This window comes from Opisthocomus hoazin, unplaced genomic scaffold, assembly GCF_030867145.1.
Source record: "Opisthocomus hoazin isolate bOpiHoa1 unplaced genomic scaffold, bOpiHoa1.hap1 HAP1_SCAFFOLD_321, whole genome shotgun sequence".
Classification (NCBI taxonomy): Eukaryota; Metazoa; Chordata; class Aves; order Opisthocomiformes; family Opisthocomidae; genus Opisthocomus; species Opisthocomus hoazin.
Window position 1 is genome coordinate 17,501 of NW_027448876.1, and position 16,431 is coordinate 33,931.

At 63.2% G+C, this 16,431-nt stretch overlaps 1 protein-coding gene across 1 annotated transcript in view; it reads left to right on the forward strand.

Annotated features, from left to right (window-relative positions):
- The window catches only part of SYNGAP1 (synaptic Ras GTPase activating protein 1), a 31,759-nt gene extending 15,903 nt beyond the window's left edge, over positions 1 to 15,856 (forward strand). The window contains 12 exon segments of the mRNA XM_075412097.1: positions 647 to 791; positions 867 to 1,103; positions 2,231 to 2,403; positions 2,406 to 2,428; positions 3,000 to 3,175; positions 3,746 to 3,787; positions 4,694 to 5,191; positions 5,193 to 5,387; positions 5,389 to 5,524; positions 7,100 to 7,273; positions 9,729 to 9,940; positions 15,723 to 15,856. Of these exon segments, the coding sequence (XP_075268212.1) occupies positions 647 to 791; positions 867 to 1,103; positions 2,231 to 2,403; positions 2,406 to 2,428; positions 3,000 to 3,175; positions 3,746 to 3,787; positions 4,694 to 5,191; positions 5,193 to 5,387; positions 5,389 to 5,524; positions 7,100 to 7,273; positions 9,729 to 9,940; positions 15,723 to 15,846 (2,135 nt within the window). The 3' untranslated portion in view covers positions 15,847 to 15,856.
- The last annotated feature ends 575 nt before the right edge of the window (positions 15,857 to 16,431 follow it).

Consider the following 16,431-nt stretch of genomic DNA (forward strand, 5'->3'; position numbering starts at 1 on the left):
GTCATGTCCCCATTGACATGGCTGTGGGACGGTGGGTGGTCCCCAAACATGGTCATGTCCCCATGGACATGGCCATGGCCATGGGATGGTGGGTGGTCCCTTCGCATGGCCATGTCCCCTTTAGGGTGCAACTGGATGGTCCCCAGTCCCTGCTCGTAGCCAAGGTCCTCACGGGCATGGCCATGGGGTGGTTGGGTGGTCCTTTCCCACTGTGATGTCCCCTTTGGCATGACCTGGGGTGGTTCAGTGGTCCATTCTCATGGCTGTACCTCCATTGGCATAGGCATGGGATGTAGGGTGGTCCCTTCTCATGGCCATGAGACAGTTAGGTGGTCCCATCTCATGGCTATGTCCCCATTGTTGTGGTCATGGGACTGTTGAGCTGTCCCTTCTTATGATCATATCCCTGTTGGCATGGCCAGGGGATGGTTGGGTGGTCCCTTCTCGTGGCCATGTCCCTGCTGAGGTGGTCTGCCTGTGGGACAGTTGGGTGGTCCTCAGCCTCCGTTCACTTCCAGGTCCCCGTTGCCATGGTCGTGAGCTGGTTGGGTGGTCCCTTCTCATGGCCATGTTCCCATTGGGCTGGCCTGGCTGTGGGACAGTGGGGTGGTCCCCGGTCCCCTCTGATGTCCTCGTCCCCACCCAGGCGAGTTCATCCGGGCGCTGTACGAGTCGGAGGAGAACTGCGAGGTCGACCCCATGAAGTGCTCGGCCTCCACCTTGGCCGACCACCAGGCCAACCTCCGCATGTGCTGCGAGCTCGCCCTCTGCAAGGTGGTCAACTCGCACTGGTGAGTCCTCGGGGCTGGGGACATCCCCCGGCGTCCCCACCACGGGTCCCTGACTGTGTCCCCCCTCCCACGCAGCGTGTTCCCCCGGGAGCTGAAGGAGGTCTTCGCCTCGTGGCGGCTGCGATGCGCCGAGCGGGGCCGCGAGGACATCGCCGACCGGTTGATCAGCGCCTCGCTCTTCCTGCGGTTCCTCTGCCCCGCCGTGATGTCCCCCAGCCTCTTCGGCCTCATGCAGGAGTACCCCGACGAGCAGACCGCCCGCACCCTCACCCTCATAGCCAAGGTCATCCAGAACCTGGCCAACTTCACCAAGTGAGCGCCCGGCGGTGGTGGATGATGGTGGTTGGATGGAGGGATGGTGGAGGACACAGGTGGATGGGGAGGAGAAGGTGGATCTGTCGGTCTGTGTGTGGATGGAGCTTGCATTCCTGGGTGGATTCCTAGATGGATGGAGGGTGGTTGTGTCGGTGAGTTGATGGTTGAACAGAAGATGGGTAGATGGACAGAAATTTGGTGGATGAGTTGAAGGGCAGAAAATGGATAGATGGACAGAAGGTGGATGGATGGATTGATGGGTCATGGGTGGAAGATGGATGGATGGGTGGATGGATGGATGGATGGATGGACGGATGGATGGATGAATGAGTTGACGTGGATAAGTTGGAAGGAAGATGGACAGATGGAGATAAGATGAATGGGTGGGTTGACGTGGATGAGTTGGAAGGAAGATGGACAGATGAGTTGATGGATGATGGACAGAAGATGGATGAGTTGATGAATGGACAGAAGATAGAAAATGGAGGGAGGAGGTGGCAGATAGAAGGACAGAAGGATGGATGAGTGTACGGGTGGGCCGAAGATGGAGGGATGAGTTGATGGATAGGCAGAAGATAGCTAGAAAATGGGTGGATGAATTGGTGGATGAATGGATGGGTGTAGAAGATGGACAGATGAACAGAAGATGGGTGAGCTGATGGATGGTGAGTGGAAGGTGAGTGAGTCGATGGGTGGGCGAGGTGGTGGATGGTGGGAAGATGAACAAACAGACGGTGGCTAGGTGGATGGAAGGTGGGGGGATGAGTTGACGGGTGTAAGTGTGGACGGGTTGGATGGACAGATGAGTTGGATGGATGATGAGTTTGGTGGGCAGAAGGATGGATGGATGGATGGATGGATGGATGGATGGATGGATGGATGGATGGATGGATGGATGGATGGATTTATCGGTGGAAGGAAGACGGATAGGAGGAAGATGGATGGAAGAGCTGGTGGATAGATGGATGGAGAATGAGTGGACAGCAGAGCTGGATGAAGGCCAGATATGGCTTTATGAAGGGACACCTGGAAGCTGGAGGGGACAGAGGGTGGTGGGCAAGGCCAAGGGGGAGGACAGCCATTGGGGTGGGCCAGTGGAGACCCCGCTGAGCGCCTGCCCACAGGTTTGGCAGCAAGGAGGAGTACATGGCCTTCATGAACGAGTTCCTGGAGCTGGAGTGGACCAGCATGCAGCAGTTCCTCTACGAGATCTCCAACCTGGACACCCTCACCAACAGCACCAGCTTTGAGGGCTACATCGACCTGGGCCGCGAGCTCTCCACCCTGCACGCCCTCCTCAGGTCATGTCCCAGCTCAGCAAGGTACCCCATGGTAGGGGGGGTCACCTGGACACCTGGGTCCTCTCCTGGGTGGTGAGCAGAGCCCTGGATGCCTAGGTTCTCCCCATGGGAGGTGATTGGGGTCCATCCACCTGTGTCCCACCATGGGAAGTCATTGGGGTCCCAGCCCCTTGTGTTCCACCATGGAAGGTCACTGGGGTCCCATCCACCTGTGTCCCCTCAGGGAACATCACTGGGGTCCCACCCACCCCTGGCCCCCAAGGGGAGGTCATTGGGGTCCCAGCCTGTCGTGTCGCACCATGGGAGGTCATTGATGTCCCATCCACCCGTGTCCCACCATGGGTGGTCATTGGGGTCCCATCCACCTGTGCCCCTTCAGGGTGGTCTTTGGGGTCCCAGCCCTTCGTGTCCCACCATAGGTGGTCAGTTGGGTCCCATCCACCCATGACCACCATGGGAGGTCATTGGGATCCCAGCCCTCTGTGTCCCACCACGGGAGGTCATTGGGGTCCCATCCACCCCTGCCCCCCAAGGGGTAGGTTACTGGGGTGCTGGGGGTTGGTGGGGACACGTGGCTGACCTTCCTCCCCAGGAGGCCCTGCTGAAGCTGGGCCCGCTGCCCCGGCTGCTGACGGACATCAGCGTGGCCCTGCGCAACCCCCACCTGCAGCGGCAGCCGAGCCAGGGGGAGCGGCTGCCCCCCAAGGGGCTGGTGCTGCGGGGGCCCTCGGCCGACCTCCAGCCCTACCTCGTCCGTGACCTCAACAGGTGGGGACCCCAAGAACCCCTCTCTGTCCCCCCACATCCCCATAGTACCTCCACATCCCCATGGTACCTCCACCCCCATGGTACCTCCACATCCCCATGGTACCTCCACCCCCGTGGTACATCCACATCCCCATGGTGCCTCCACTCCTGTGGTACCTCCACCCCCGTGGTACCTCCACATCCCCGTGGTACCTCCACATCCCCGTGGTACCTCCACATCTCCATGGTACCTCTATCCCCCTGGTACCTCCATCCTCATGGTATCTCCATCCCCATGGTACCTCCGTCCCCATGGTACCTCCACATCCCCATGGTATCTCCATCCCCATGGTACCTCCATCCCCATGACATCTCCATCCCCATGGTACCTCCACATCCCCATGGTATCTCCATCCCCATGGTACCTCCAGATCCTCATGGCATCCCTACATCCAACCCCCATGTCCCCCACATTGTGTCCCCCCGTGTCACCGTGGTGTCCCTCCATGTCACCCTGGTGGCCCTCAGTCTCACCTGGGGTGTCCCTCCCCGCCGTGGATCCCTGTGGTCACCTGCCCTCTGCTCCCGCAGCTCCGTTGACCTCCAGTCCTACATGGTGCGGGGCCTCAACAGGTGGGTGACGGGGACGGGAGGGGGACAGGGATGGGGACAGTGGTGGGATGGGGACAATGATGGGATGGGGATGGGGTGGGTACAGGGGTGGGATGGGGATGAGGTGGGGATGGGCTGGGGATTGGACAGGGACAATGATGGGATGGGGATGGGGACAATGATGAGATGGAGATGGTGGTGGGATGGGGATGAGGTGGTAATGGGCTGGGAATAGGGATGGGGTGGGGACAGGACTGGGATTGATCAGTATGGGGTAGGAACGAGGATGGTGAGGACGTAGGGATGGAGATGGGGAATGGATGAGGATGAAAGGGGGTTGGGAACGGGGATGGAGATGGGGGTGAGGGTGGGATGGAGATGGAGATGGGGATGGGGATGAGATGGGGATGAGGATGGAGATGGAGATGATGGGGATGGAGATGGGGATGGGGATGAGATGGAGATGGGGATGGAGATGGAGATGATGGGGATGGAGATGGGGATGGGGATGAGATGGGGATGAGGATGGAGATGGGGATGGGGCTGAGGATGGAGATGGGGATGGAGATGGGGATGGAGATGGCAATGGAGATGGGGATGGAGATGGGGATGGGGATGAGATGGGGATGAGGATGGAGATGGGGATGGGGCTGAGGATGGAGATGGCGATGGGGATGGGGATGGAGATGGAGATGGGGATGGGGATGGGGATGGAGTTGATGGGGATGGGGATGGATTTGATGGAGATGGGGATGGAGATGATGGGGATGGAGATGAGGATGGGGATGGAGATGGAGATGGGGATGGGTATGGAGATGGGGTTGGAGTTGATGGAGATGGAGATGGGGATGCAGCTGAGGCCAGCGTGCGGACATCGCTCTGGCCCCTCCCCTGCCGGAGATGCCCACCTTGATGCCCCCTCCCCAGCTCCATGGAGGTGCCCCGCCTGCCCTCCCCGCCGCAGGAGAAGGGGCCGCAGGAGGTGCTGGTCCTGAGCCGCCCCCCCCTGGCCCGCTCCTCCCCCGCCTACTGCACCAGCAGCTCCGACCTGACGGAGCCCGAGGGGGGCCGGGGGGCCCTGGGGGTGGGCAAGAGCGTCTCCATGCTGGACCTCCAAGATGGCCGCGTTGACAGCGTCCCTAGTCTGCCCGCCGAGCTGCTCGCCGCCGGCGGGCCCGCCCCGGGGGGGGCCGGGGGGGGTCTGCGCCCCGGCCGCCTCTCGCAGGGCAGCGCCTCCAGCCTGGCCCCCCCTCGCCTGGGGGTGCCCGAGCCGGGGGGGCCGCAGCTGCGCGTCCCCCTCTCCTTCCAGAACCCCCTGTTCCACCTGGCGGCCGACGGACCCTTGCGAGGGGGACCCGAGCCGGGGGGCGAGGGGCACTTCGCCCCCCCCCTGCACGGGTACAGCAAGAGCGAGGAGCTGGCGGCCCCCCCCCCCCAAGCACATCACCCACAGCCACAGCTACAGCGACGAGTTCGCCCGGCCGGGGGGGGACTTCGGCCGGCGGCAGCTGTCCCTGCAGGACAGCCTGGCCCCCCCCCAGATCACCATCGGGGCCCCCCCGCCCCCCACCCCGCGAGGGGCGCGGGCGGGCAAGGGCGGGGGGGCCGGCGGCCCTGGGGGTGCCCCCCAAACCCCGGCCGGCCAGCGGGAACCTGCTGGCGTCCCCCGAGCCGGCGTACGGACCCCCCCGGTCCCGGCAGCCCTCCCTGGCCAAGGAGGCCTCGGTGGCCGGGATGAAGCCACCGGTCACCAAGCAGGTGGGGGGGACACGTGGGGCGGGGTGGGGATGGGGGACGTGGTGGGGACATGGTGGGACTGGAGGACATGGGGACATGGTGGGGATGGGGGACATGATGGGGATGGGGTCATGGTGGGGCACATGGCGGGGATGGGGGACGTGGGGACATGGTGGGGATGGGGGACATGGTGGGGATGGGGTCATGGTGGGGATGGGGTCATGGTGGGGATGGAGGACATGGTGGGGATGAAGGGCATGTGGACAAGGTGAAGATGGGGGACATGGTGGGGATGGGGGACATGGTGGGGATGGGGGACATGGTGGGGCACATGGTGGGGATGGGGGACGTGGGAACATGGTGGGGATGGGGGACATGGTGGGGATGGAGGACATGGTGGGGATGGGGTCATGGTGGGGCACATGGCGGGGATGGGGGACGTGGGGACACGGTGGGGATGGGGTCATGGTGGGGATGAAGGACATGGTGGGGATGAAGGGCATGTGGACAAGGTGAGGATGGGGGACATGGTGGGGATGGGGACATGGTGGGGATGGAGGACATGGTGGGGACGTGGTGGGGATGGAGGACATGGTGGGGATGAAGGGCATGTGGACAAGGTGAGGATGGGGGACGTGGTGGGGATGGGGACATGGTGGGGATGGAGGACATGGTGGGGAAGGGGGACATGGGGATATGGTGGGGATGAGGGGCATGGTGGGGCACATGGTGGGGATAGGGGACATGGTGGGGATGGGGGATATGGTGGGGATGGGGGATGTGGGGACATGGTGGGGATGGAGGACATGGTGGGGATGAAGGGCATGTGGACAGGGTGAGGATGGGGGACATGGTGGGGACATGGTGGGGATGAGGAACGTGGGGATGTGATGGGGATGGGAGATGTGGTGGGAACGTGGTGGGGATGGGGGACGAGGTGGGGATGGGGGACGTGGGGACATGGTGAGGATGGGGGACACGTGGACATGGTGAGGATGGGGGACATGGTGGGGACATGGTGGGGATGAGGAACGTGGGGACGTGATGGGGATGGGGGACGTGGTGGGGACGTAGTGGGGTTGGAGGACATGGTGAGGATGGGGGGCATGGGGACATGGTGGGGATGAGGGGCATGTGGACGTGGTGAGGATGGGGGACGTGGGGACATGGTGGGGATGGGGGACATGGTGGGAATGTGGTGGGGATGGGGGACATGGTCGGGACATGGTGAGGATGGGGGACGTGGGGATGGAGGGTGTGGTGGGGATGGGGGACATGGTGGGGACATGGCCACTCTGAGGGACATAGGGACATTGGGGATGTGGGGGGACATGGGGACTTGGAGGGACATGGTGGGGACGGGGGCACAGAGGGACGTGGGTGTCATGGGGCATGATGGAGATGGAAAGACATGGATTGACATGAGGGACATGGTGGAGACATGGTGGGACACGGGAGGACACAGGGACCTGGTGGTTATGGGTGGACGTGGGGACACAGGACATGGCAGGGACAGGGAGGGCTTCCTCGGGGTCACACCATGGGGACGAGAGGGACCAAGCCCACCCTCACGTCCCCACCACGTGTCCCCCCCAGGCCTCGCAGACGCCGTCGACGCTGAACCCGGTGATGCCGGCGGCGGAGCGCACGGTGGCCTGGGTGTCCAACATGCCGCACCTCTCGGCCGACATCGAGAGCTCCCACATCGAGCGCGAGGAGTACAAGCTGAAGGAGTACTCCAAGTCCATGGACGAGAGCCGGCTGGACCGGGTAGGGACCACCGGCGGACCCAGGCGTCCGGGGCTGGGGGCCAGGGGTCCTGGGAACCCCGGTGTCCAGGGCCCAGGAGATGATCCTGATGGACCCAGGTCCCAGGAGATGACCCTGATGGAACAGGGGTTTCCGTTGTCCAAGCCCCAGGAGATGATCCTGATGGACCCAGGTGCCCAGGTCCCAGGAGATGACCCTGATGGACCCAGGTGCCCAGGTCCCAAGAGATGATCCTGATGGACCCAGGTGTCCAGGTCCCAAGAGATGACCCTGATGGAACAAGGGTTTCAGTTGTCCAAGCCCCAAGAGATGATCCTGATGGACCCAGAGTTTCAGTTGTCCAGGCCCCAAGAGATGATCCTGATGGACCCAGGTCCCAGGAGATGACCCTGATGGACCCAGGTGTCCAGGCTCCAAGAGATGACTCTGATGGACCAAGGTCCCAGGAGATGACCCTAATGGAAGCAAGGTTTCAGTTGTCCAAGCCCCAAGAGATGATCCTGATGGACCCAGGTGTCCAAACTCCAGGAGATGACCCTGATGGACCCAGGTCCCAAGAGATGATCCTGATGGACCCAGGTGTCCAGGCATCACCATGTTGGGGACCAAGGTGTTTGGGTGTCATCACAGGGAGGTCCTTGGTGTTTGGGTGTCACCGTGGTGGGGACTCAGGCATCCAAGCATCACCATGGTGGGGAACCCAGAGTACCTGGGTGTCACTATGGTGGGGTCCCAGGCGTGCAAGTGTCACCATGGTGGGGAAACCAAGTATCTGGACATCACCACGGTGGGGTCCCAGGTGTTTGGGTGTCACCATGGTGGCGACTCGGGGTCCAAGTGTCACCATGGTGGGGGTCCCAGGCGTCCAAGTATCACCATAGGTGGTCCTAGGTGTCCAGGTGTCACCACGGTGGGGTCCCAGGTGTCTGGGCATCACCATGGTGGGGTCCCAGCTATTCGGGTGTCACCATGGTGGGGTCCCAGGCATCCAAGTGTCACCGTGGTGGGGAACCCAAGTATCTGGGCATCACCATGGTGGGGTCCCAGGTGTTTGGGTGTCACCATGATGGCAACTCAGGCGTCCAAATGTCACCATGGTGGGGTCCCAGGCATCCAAGAGTCACCATGGTGGGGTCCCAGGTGTCCAAGTGTCATCATGGTGGGGAACGCAAGTATCTGGGCATCACCATGGTGCGTCCCAGGTGTTTGGGTGTCACCATGGTGGGGTCCCAGCTGTCCAAGTGTCACCATGGTGGGGTCCCAGGTGTCCAAGTGTCACCATGGTGGGGTCCCAGGTGTCCAAGTATCATCATGGTGGGGAACCCAAGTATCTGGGCATCACCGTGGTGAGGTCCCAGCTGTTCAGGTATCACCGTGGTGGGGTCCCAGGTGTTTGGGTGTCACCATGGTGGGGTCTCAGGTGTCCAAGTATCATGGTGGGGAACCCAAATATCTGGGCATCGCCATGGTGAGGTCCCAGGCGTCCAAATGTCACCATGGTGGGCTCCCAGGTGTTTAGTTGTCACCATGTTGGGTTCCCAGGTGTCCAAATATCATCATGGTGGGGTCCCAGGCATCCAAGTGTCACCATGGTGGGGTCCCTGGTGTTCGGGTGTCACCATGGTGGGGTCCCTGGTGTTCAGGTGTCACCATGGTGGGCTCCCAGGCATCCAAGTATCATCATGGTGGGGAACCCAAGTATCTGGGCATCACCATGGTGAGGTCCCAGCTGTTCAGGTGTCACCGTGGTGGGGTCCCAGGCATCTGGGCGTCACCATGGTGGGGTCCCAGGTGTTCGGGTGTCACCATGGTGGGGTCTCAGGTGTTCGGGTGTCACCATGGTGGGGTCTCAGGTGTCCAAGTATCATGGTGGGGAACCCAAATATCTGGGCATCACCATGGTGAGGTCCCAGGCGTCCAAATGTCACCATGGTGGGGGTCCCGGGCATCCAAGTGTCACCATGGTGGGTTCCCAGGTGTCCAAGGGTCACCATGGTGGGCTCCCAGGTGTTTAGGTGTCACCATGGTGGGGTCCCATGTGTCCCAAGTATCATCATGGTGGGGTCCCAGGCATCCAAGTGTCACCATGGTGGGCTCCCAGGTGTTTGGGTGTCACCATGATGGCAACTCAGGCATCCAAATGTCACCATGGTGGGGACTCAGGCATCCAAGTGTCACCATGGTGGGGTCCCAGGTATCCAAGTGTCACCATGGTGGGGTCCCTGGTGTTCAGGTGTCACCATGGTGGGCTCCCAGGCATCCAAGTATCATCATGGTGGGGAACCCAAGTATCTGGGCATCACCATGGTGAGGTCCCAGCTGTTCAGGTGTCACTGTGGTGGAGTCCCTGGGCGTCTGGGTGGGCAACCAGACGCCCGGGCCCCAGCGCCGGCGGAGCCCGGGGCGGTGGGGTGTGGGAGGTGCCCCCGGCGCCCTGCAGTGTGGGCTGTGGCAGGTGAAGGAGTACGAGGAGGAGATCCACTCGCTGAAGGAGCGGCTGCACATGTCCAACCGCAAGCTGGAGGAGTACGAGCGGCGCCTGGTGTCGCAGGAGGAGCAGACGAGCCGCATCCTGCTGCAGTACCAGCACCGCCTGGAGCAGAGCGAGAAGCGCCTGCGCCAGCAGCAGGCCGAGAAGGACTCCCAGATCAAGAGCATCATCGGCAGGTGAGGGAGGGACCCGGCCCCGGGGACGGCGAGGGGACACCGGGGACGCTGGGGGGCTGGGGAGGGGCAGGGGGGCGGGGGAGCGTGGAGGGGTGTGGGGGACATGGGGACACGGAGGGACAGGAAGGACACGGGGGGACGTAGAAGGGCTTGGATGACGTGGAGAGACAGGAGGACGTGAGGAACACGGAGGGACATGGGGTGACAGAAGGACACGAGGGATACAGAGGGACATGGGGACACAGGGACATGGAGACAGGACTTAGAGGCAATAGGTGGAGATGGAGGACATGGGGACACAGAAGGACACGAGAAACAGAGGGACATGGGGACACAGAGGGACACAGAGGACATAAAGGACACAGAGGGACATGGAGGACATGGGGACACAGAAGGACACAAGAAACAGAGGGACATGGGGACACGGAGGGACATGGAGGACATGAAGGACACAGATGGACATGGAGGACATGGGGACACAGAAGGACACGAGAAACAGAGGGACATGGAGACACAGAGGGACATGGAGGACATGAAGGACACAGAGGGACATGGGGACACAGAGGGACATGGAGACAGGACTTGGAGGCAATAGATGGACATGGAGGACATGGGGACACAGAAGGACACGAGAAACAGAGGGACATGGGGACACGGAGGGACAGGAAGGACACGGGGGGACGTAGAAGGGCTTGGATGACGTGGAGAGACAGGAGGACGTGAGGAACACGGAGGGACATGGGGTGACAGAAGGACACGAGGGATACAGAGGGACATGGGGACACAGGGACATGGAGACAGGACTTAGAGGCAATAGGTGGAGGTGGAGGACATGGGGACACAGAAGGACACGAGAAACAGAGGGACATGGGGACACAGAGGGACACAGAGGACATAAAGGACACAGAGGGACATGGAGGACATGGGGACACAGAAGGACACAAGAAACAGAGGGACATGGGGACACGGAGGGACATGGAGGACATGAAGGACACAGATGGACATGGAGGACATGGGGACACAGAAGGACACGAGAAACAGAGGGACATGGAGACACAGAGGGACATGGAGGACATGAAGGACACAGAGGGACATGGGGACACAGAGGGACATGGAGACAGGACTTGGAGGCAATAGATGGACATGGAGGACATGCGGACACAGAAGGACACGAGAAACAGAGGGACATGGGGACACGGAGGGACAGGAAGGACACGGGGGGACGTAGAAGGGCTTGGATGACGTGGAGAGACAGGAGGACGTGAGGAACACGGAGGGACATGGGGTGACAGAAGGACATGAGGGACACAGAGGGACGTGGACATAGGGACACAGAGGGACATGGAGACAGGACTTAGAGGCAATAGATGGACATGGGGACACAGAGGGACATGGAGGACATGAAGGACACAGAGGGACATGGAGACAGGACTTGGAGGCAATAGATGGACATGGAGGACATGGGGACAGAGAAGGACACGAGAAACAGAGGGACATGGGGACACAGAGGGACATGGAGGACATAAAGGACACAGAGGGACATGGAGGACATGGGGACACAGAAGGACACAAGAAACAGAGGGACATGGGGACACAGAGGGACATGGAGGACATGAAGGACACAGAGGGACATGGAGGACATGGGGACACAGAAGGACACGAGAAACAGAGGGACATGGGGACACAGAGGGACATGGGGACACAGAGGGACATGGAGACAGGACTTGGAGGCAATAGATGGACATGGAGGACATGGGGACACAGAAGGACACGAGAAACAGAGGGACATGGGGACACAGAGGGACAGGAAGGACACGGGGGGACGTAGAAGGGCTTGGATGACGTGGAGAGACAGGAGGACGTGAGGAACACGGAGGGACATGGGGTGACAGAAGGACATGAGGGACACAGAGGGACGTGGACATGGGGACAGAGGGACATGGAGACAGGACTTAGAGGCAATAGATGGACATGGGGACACAGAAGGACATGAGAAACAGAGGGACATGGGGACACAGAGGGACATGGAGGACATGAAGGACACAGAGGGACATGGAGACAGGACTTGGAGGCAATAGATGGACATGGAGGACATGGGGACAGAGAAGGAACACGAGAGACAGAGGGACATAGGGACACAGAGGGACATGGAGGCAGGACTTGGAGGCAATAGATGGACATGGAGGACATGGGGACACAAGGACACGAGAAACAGAGGGACATGGAGACAGGACTTGGAGGCAACAGATGGACATGGAGGACATGGAGACACAGAGGGACGTGGAGACAGGACTTGGAGGCAACAGATGGACATGGAGGACATGGGGACACAGAGGGACGTGAAGGACACAAAGGGACATGGGGACACAGAGGGACTTAGAGACAGAAGGACTTGGAGGCAATAGATGGAGATGGAGGATGTGGAGATACGGGGACATGGAGGACACGGGGACACAGAAGGACATGAGAGACAGACATGGGGACACAGAGGGACATGAGGACAGAGAGGGACATGGAGGACATGGGGACACAGAGGACAAGGGGACTTAGAAGGACTTGGAGGCAGTGGATGGACGTGGAGCACATGGAGATACAGGAGGACATGAGGAACACGGAGGGATAGGGGGTGACAGAAGGACACGGGGACACAGAGGGACATGGGGACATGGGGACGCAGAGGGACATGGAGACAGGACTTGGAGGCAATAGGTGGAGATGGAGGACATGGGGACACAGAAGGACACGAGAGACAGACATGGGGACACAGGGACATGGAGGACATGGGGACACAGAGGGACATGGAGGACATGCAGACACAGAAGGACACGAGACACAGAGGGACATGGGGACATAGAGGGACATGGAGGACTTGGGGACACAGGAGGACTTGGGGACACAGAGGGACACGGGGACATAGAAGGACTTGGAGGCAACAGATGAACATGGAGGACATGGGGACACGGGGACATGGGGACAGAGAGGGACATGGAGGACGTGGGGATACGGGGACATAGATGGACATAGAGGGACATGGGGACATAGAGGGACGTGGGGACATGGGGACAAGGGACAGACGTGGGCATGGCAGGATGTGGGAGGGACAGAGGGACCTGGAGGACTTGGGGACACAGAGGGACACGGGGATACCTGGGCGTGGCAGGACGTGGGGGTGTCCCCTCGTGTCCCCGGGGAGGGTGGCAGTGTGACCCCAGCTCAGCCCGTCCCCGCCGTGTCCCTGGGTGTCCCCAGGGTGTCCCCGGGGGTGGCACCTGTCCCTGGGGGGGGGTCCCTGGGGTTGGCGGTGGGACCCTGGGGTGACCCCAGGGAGGTGTCCCCATGTCCCCAGGGTGTCCCCGGGGGTGTCCCCGGGGGTGTCCCCATGTTCCTGGGGTGTCCCCAGGGGTGTCCCCGTGACCTGGGGGTGTCCCCATGACCCCGGTGAAGCCTGGCCCCGGGGAGGGTGTCCCCGAGGGTGTCCCCAAGACCTGGGGTGTCCTCGGGGGGCCCCATGTCCCTGGGTGTCCGCAGGGGTGTCCCCATGTCCCTGAGGGTGTACCCATGTCCTTGGGGGTGTCCCCATGACCAGGAGTGTACCTGGGGTGTCCCTGGGAGTGTCCTCATGTCCCCAGGGTGTCCCCAGGAATGTCCCCATGTCCCTGAGGGGTCCCCGTGTCACTGGGGTGTCCCCAGGGGTGTCCCTATGACCCAGGGTGTCCCTGGGGTGTCCTCAGGGGTGTCCCCATGACCTGGGGTGTCCCCATGTCCCTGAGGGTGTCCCCATGACCCAGGGTGTCCCCAGGGGTGTCCCCATGTCCCTGGGTGTCCCCAGGGGTGTCCTTATGTCCCTGGTGGTGTCCCCATGACCCAGGGTGTCCCCTGGGTGTCCCTGGGGGTGTCCCCCTGACCCCGGTGAAGCAGGCCCTGGGGCGGGGGTGCAGGGGGGCGTCCCTGGGGGTGGCAGTGGGCCCCTGGAGGGGGTCTCCCTGTCCCTGGGGTGTCCCCAGGGGTGTCCCCATGACCCTGGGGTGGCCCTGGGGTGGCCCCATGTCCCAGGGGTGTCCCCAGGGGTGTTCCCATGTCCCCAGGGGTGTCCCCATGACCGGGGTGTCCCTGGGGTGTCCTTAGGGGTATCCCCATGACCTGGGGTGTCCCTGGGGGTGTCCCCATGACTTGGGGTGCCCCTGGGGGGTGGTCCCCATGTCCCTCCGTGTCCCCAGGGGTGTCCCCGTGACTTGGGGTGTCCCTGGGGGTGTCCCCATGACCCCGGTGAAGCAGGCCCCGGGGTGGGGGTGCAGGGGGGCGTCCCTGGGGGTGGCAGCGGGCCCCCGGGGGGGGTCCCCGTGTCCCTGGGTGTCCCCAGGGTTGTCCCCATGACCGGGGTGTCCCTGGGGTGTCCTCAGGGGTATCCCCATGACCCGGGGTGGCCCTGGGAGTGTCCCCATGACCCAGGGTTGTCCCCAGGGGTGTCCCCAGGGGTGTCCCTGGGGATGTCCCCCATGTCCCTGGGTGTCCCCAGGGTTGTCCCCATGACCCAGGGGTGTCCCTGGGGTGTTCCCATGTCCCCAGGGGTGTCCCTGAGGGTGTCCCCATGACCTGCGGTGCCTCTGGGGGTGTCCCCATGTCCCTCCGTGTCCCCAGGGGTGTCCCCGTGACTTGGGGTGTCCCTGGGGGTGTCCCCCTGACCCCGGTGAAGCAGACCCCGGGGCGGGGGTGCAGGGGGGCGTCCCCGGGGGTGGCAGCAGGCCCCCGGGGGGGGTCCCCGTGTCCTGGGGTGTCCCCAGGGGTGTCCCCATGACCTGGGGTGGCCCTGGGGTGTCCTCAGGGGTATCCCCATGACCTGGGGTGGCCCTGGGAGTGTCCCCATGACCCAGGGGTGTCCCCAGGGGTGTCCCTGGGGATGTCCCCATGTCCCTGGGTGTCCCCAGGGTTGTCCCCATGACCCAGGGGGTGTCCCTGGGGTGTTCCCATGTCCCCAGGGGTGTCCCCGTGACCCGGGGTGTCCCTGGGGGTGTCCCCCTGCCCCAGTGAAGCAGGCCTCGGGGCGGGGGTGCAGGGGGGGCGTCCCCGGGGGTGGCAGTGGGCCCCCGGGGGGGGGGGTCCCCGTGTCCCTGGGGTGTCCCCAGGGTTGTCCCCATGACCGGGGTGTCCCTGGGATGTCCTCAGGGGTATCCCCATGACCTGGGGTGGCCCTGGGAGTGTCCCCATGACCCAGGGGTGTCCCCAGGGGTGTCCCCAGGGGTGTCCCTGGGGATGTCCCCATGTCCCCAGGGGTGTCCCTGGGGGTGTCCCCATGACCTGGGGGTGGCCCAGGGGTGTCCCCAGGGGTATCCCCATGTCCCTGGGGGTGTCCCCATGACCCCGGTGAAGCAGGCCCTGGGGCAGGGGTGCAGGGGGGCGTCCCTGGGGGTGGCAGTGGGCCCCTGGAGGGGGTCCCCCTGTCCCTGGGGTGTCCCCAGGGTTGTCCCATGACCCAGGGTTGTCCCTGGGGTGTTCCCATGTCCCCAGGGGTGTCCCCAGGGTTGTCCCCATGGACCTGGGGTGCCCCTGGGGGTGTCCCCATGTCCCTCCGTGTCCCCAGGGGTGTCCCCATGTCCCTGGGGGTGTCCCCATGACCCAGGGTCTCCCCAGGAGCGTCCCCCTGACCCCGGTGAAGCAGACCCCGGGGCGGGGGTGCAGGGGGGGCGTCCCCGGGGGTGGCAGCGGGCCCCCGGGGGGGGTCCCCGTGTCCCCGGGGTGCCCCCCGGGGGTGGCAGCGTGACCCCGGTGAAGCCTGGCCCCGCAGGCTGATGCTGGTGGAGCAGGAGCTGCGCAGGGATCACTTGGGCGCCCACGACCCCCCCGAGGGCCGGCGGCGGCTGCTCGACGCTCAGGTGGAAATTACAATGTCATTGCTCTGCTCCGTGTGACATCGGCCATCCCACGCCGCGCTGGGGGCGGGGCCCGGGGGGGCACCGGGGGGGGGGGATGGGGGACACCCCGGGGGACGGGGATGGGCACCCCAGCTGGGATAGGGGCACCCATGGGGGGGTATCGGCACGCCAAGGGGGCATCTGGGCATTGGGTGGGGGGATATCGGGGGTCTGGGGGCACCCCAGGTGGGGATGGGGGCACCCATGGGGGGGTATCGGCACGCCAAGGGGGATAGGGGCACCCATGGGGGGGTATCGGCACGCCAAGGGGGCATATGGGCATTGGGTGGGGGGGATATCGGGGGTCTGGGGGCACCCCAGCTGGGATAGGGGCATCCATGGGGGGGTATCGGCATGCCAAGGGGGCATCTGGGCATCCATGGGGGGGCATTGGGGGTCTGGGGCACCCCAGCTGGGGATAGGGGCACTCCTGGGGGGGTATGGGAATGCCAAGGGGGCATCTGGGCATTGGGTGGGGGGATATCGGGGGTCTGGGGGCACCCCAGCTGGGGATAGGGGCACCCATGGGCACATCTGGGCATTGGGTGGGGGGATATCGGGGGTCTGGGGGCACCCCAGCTA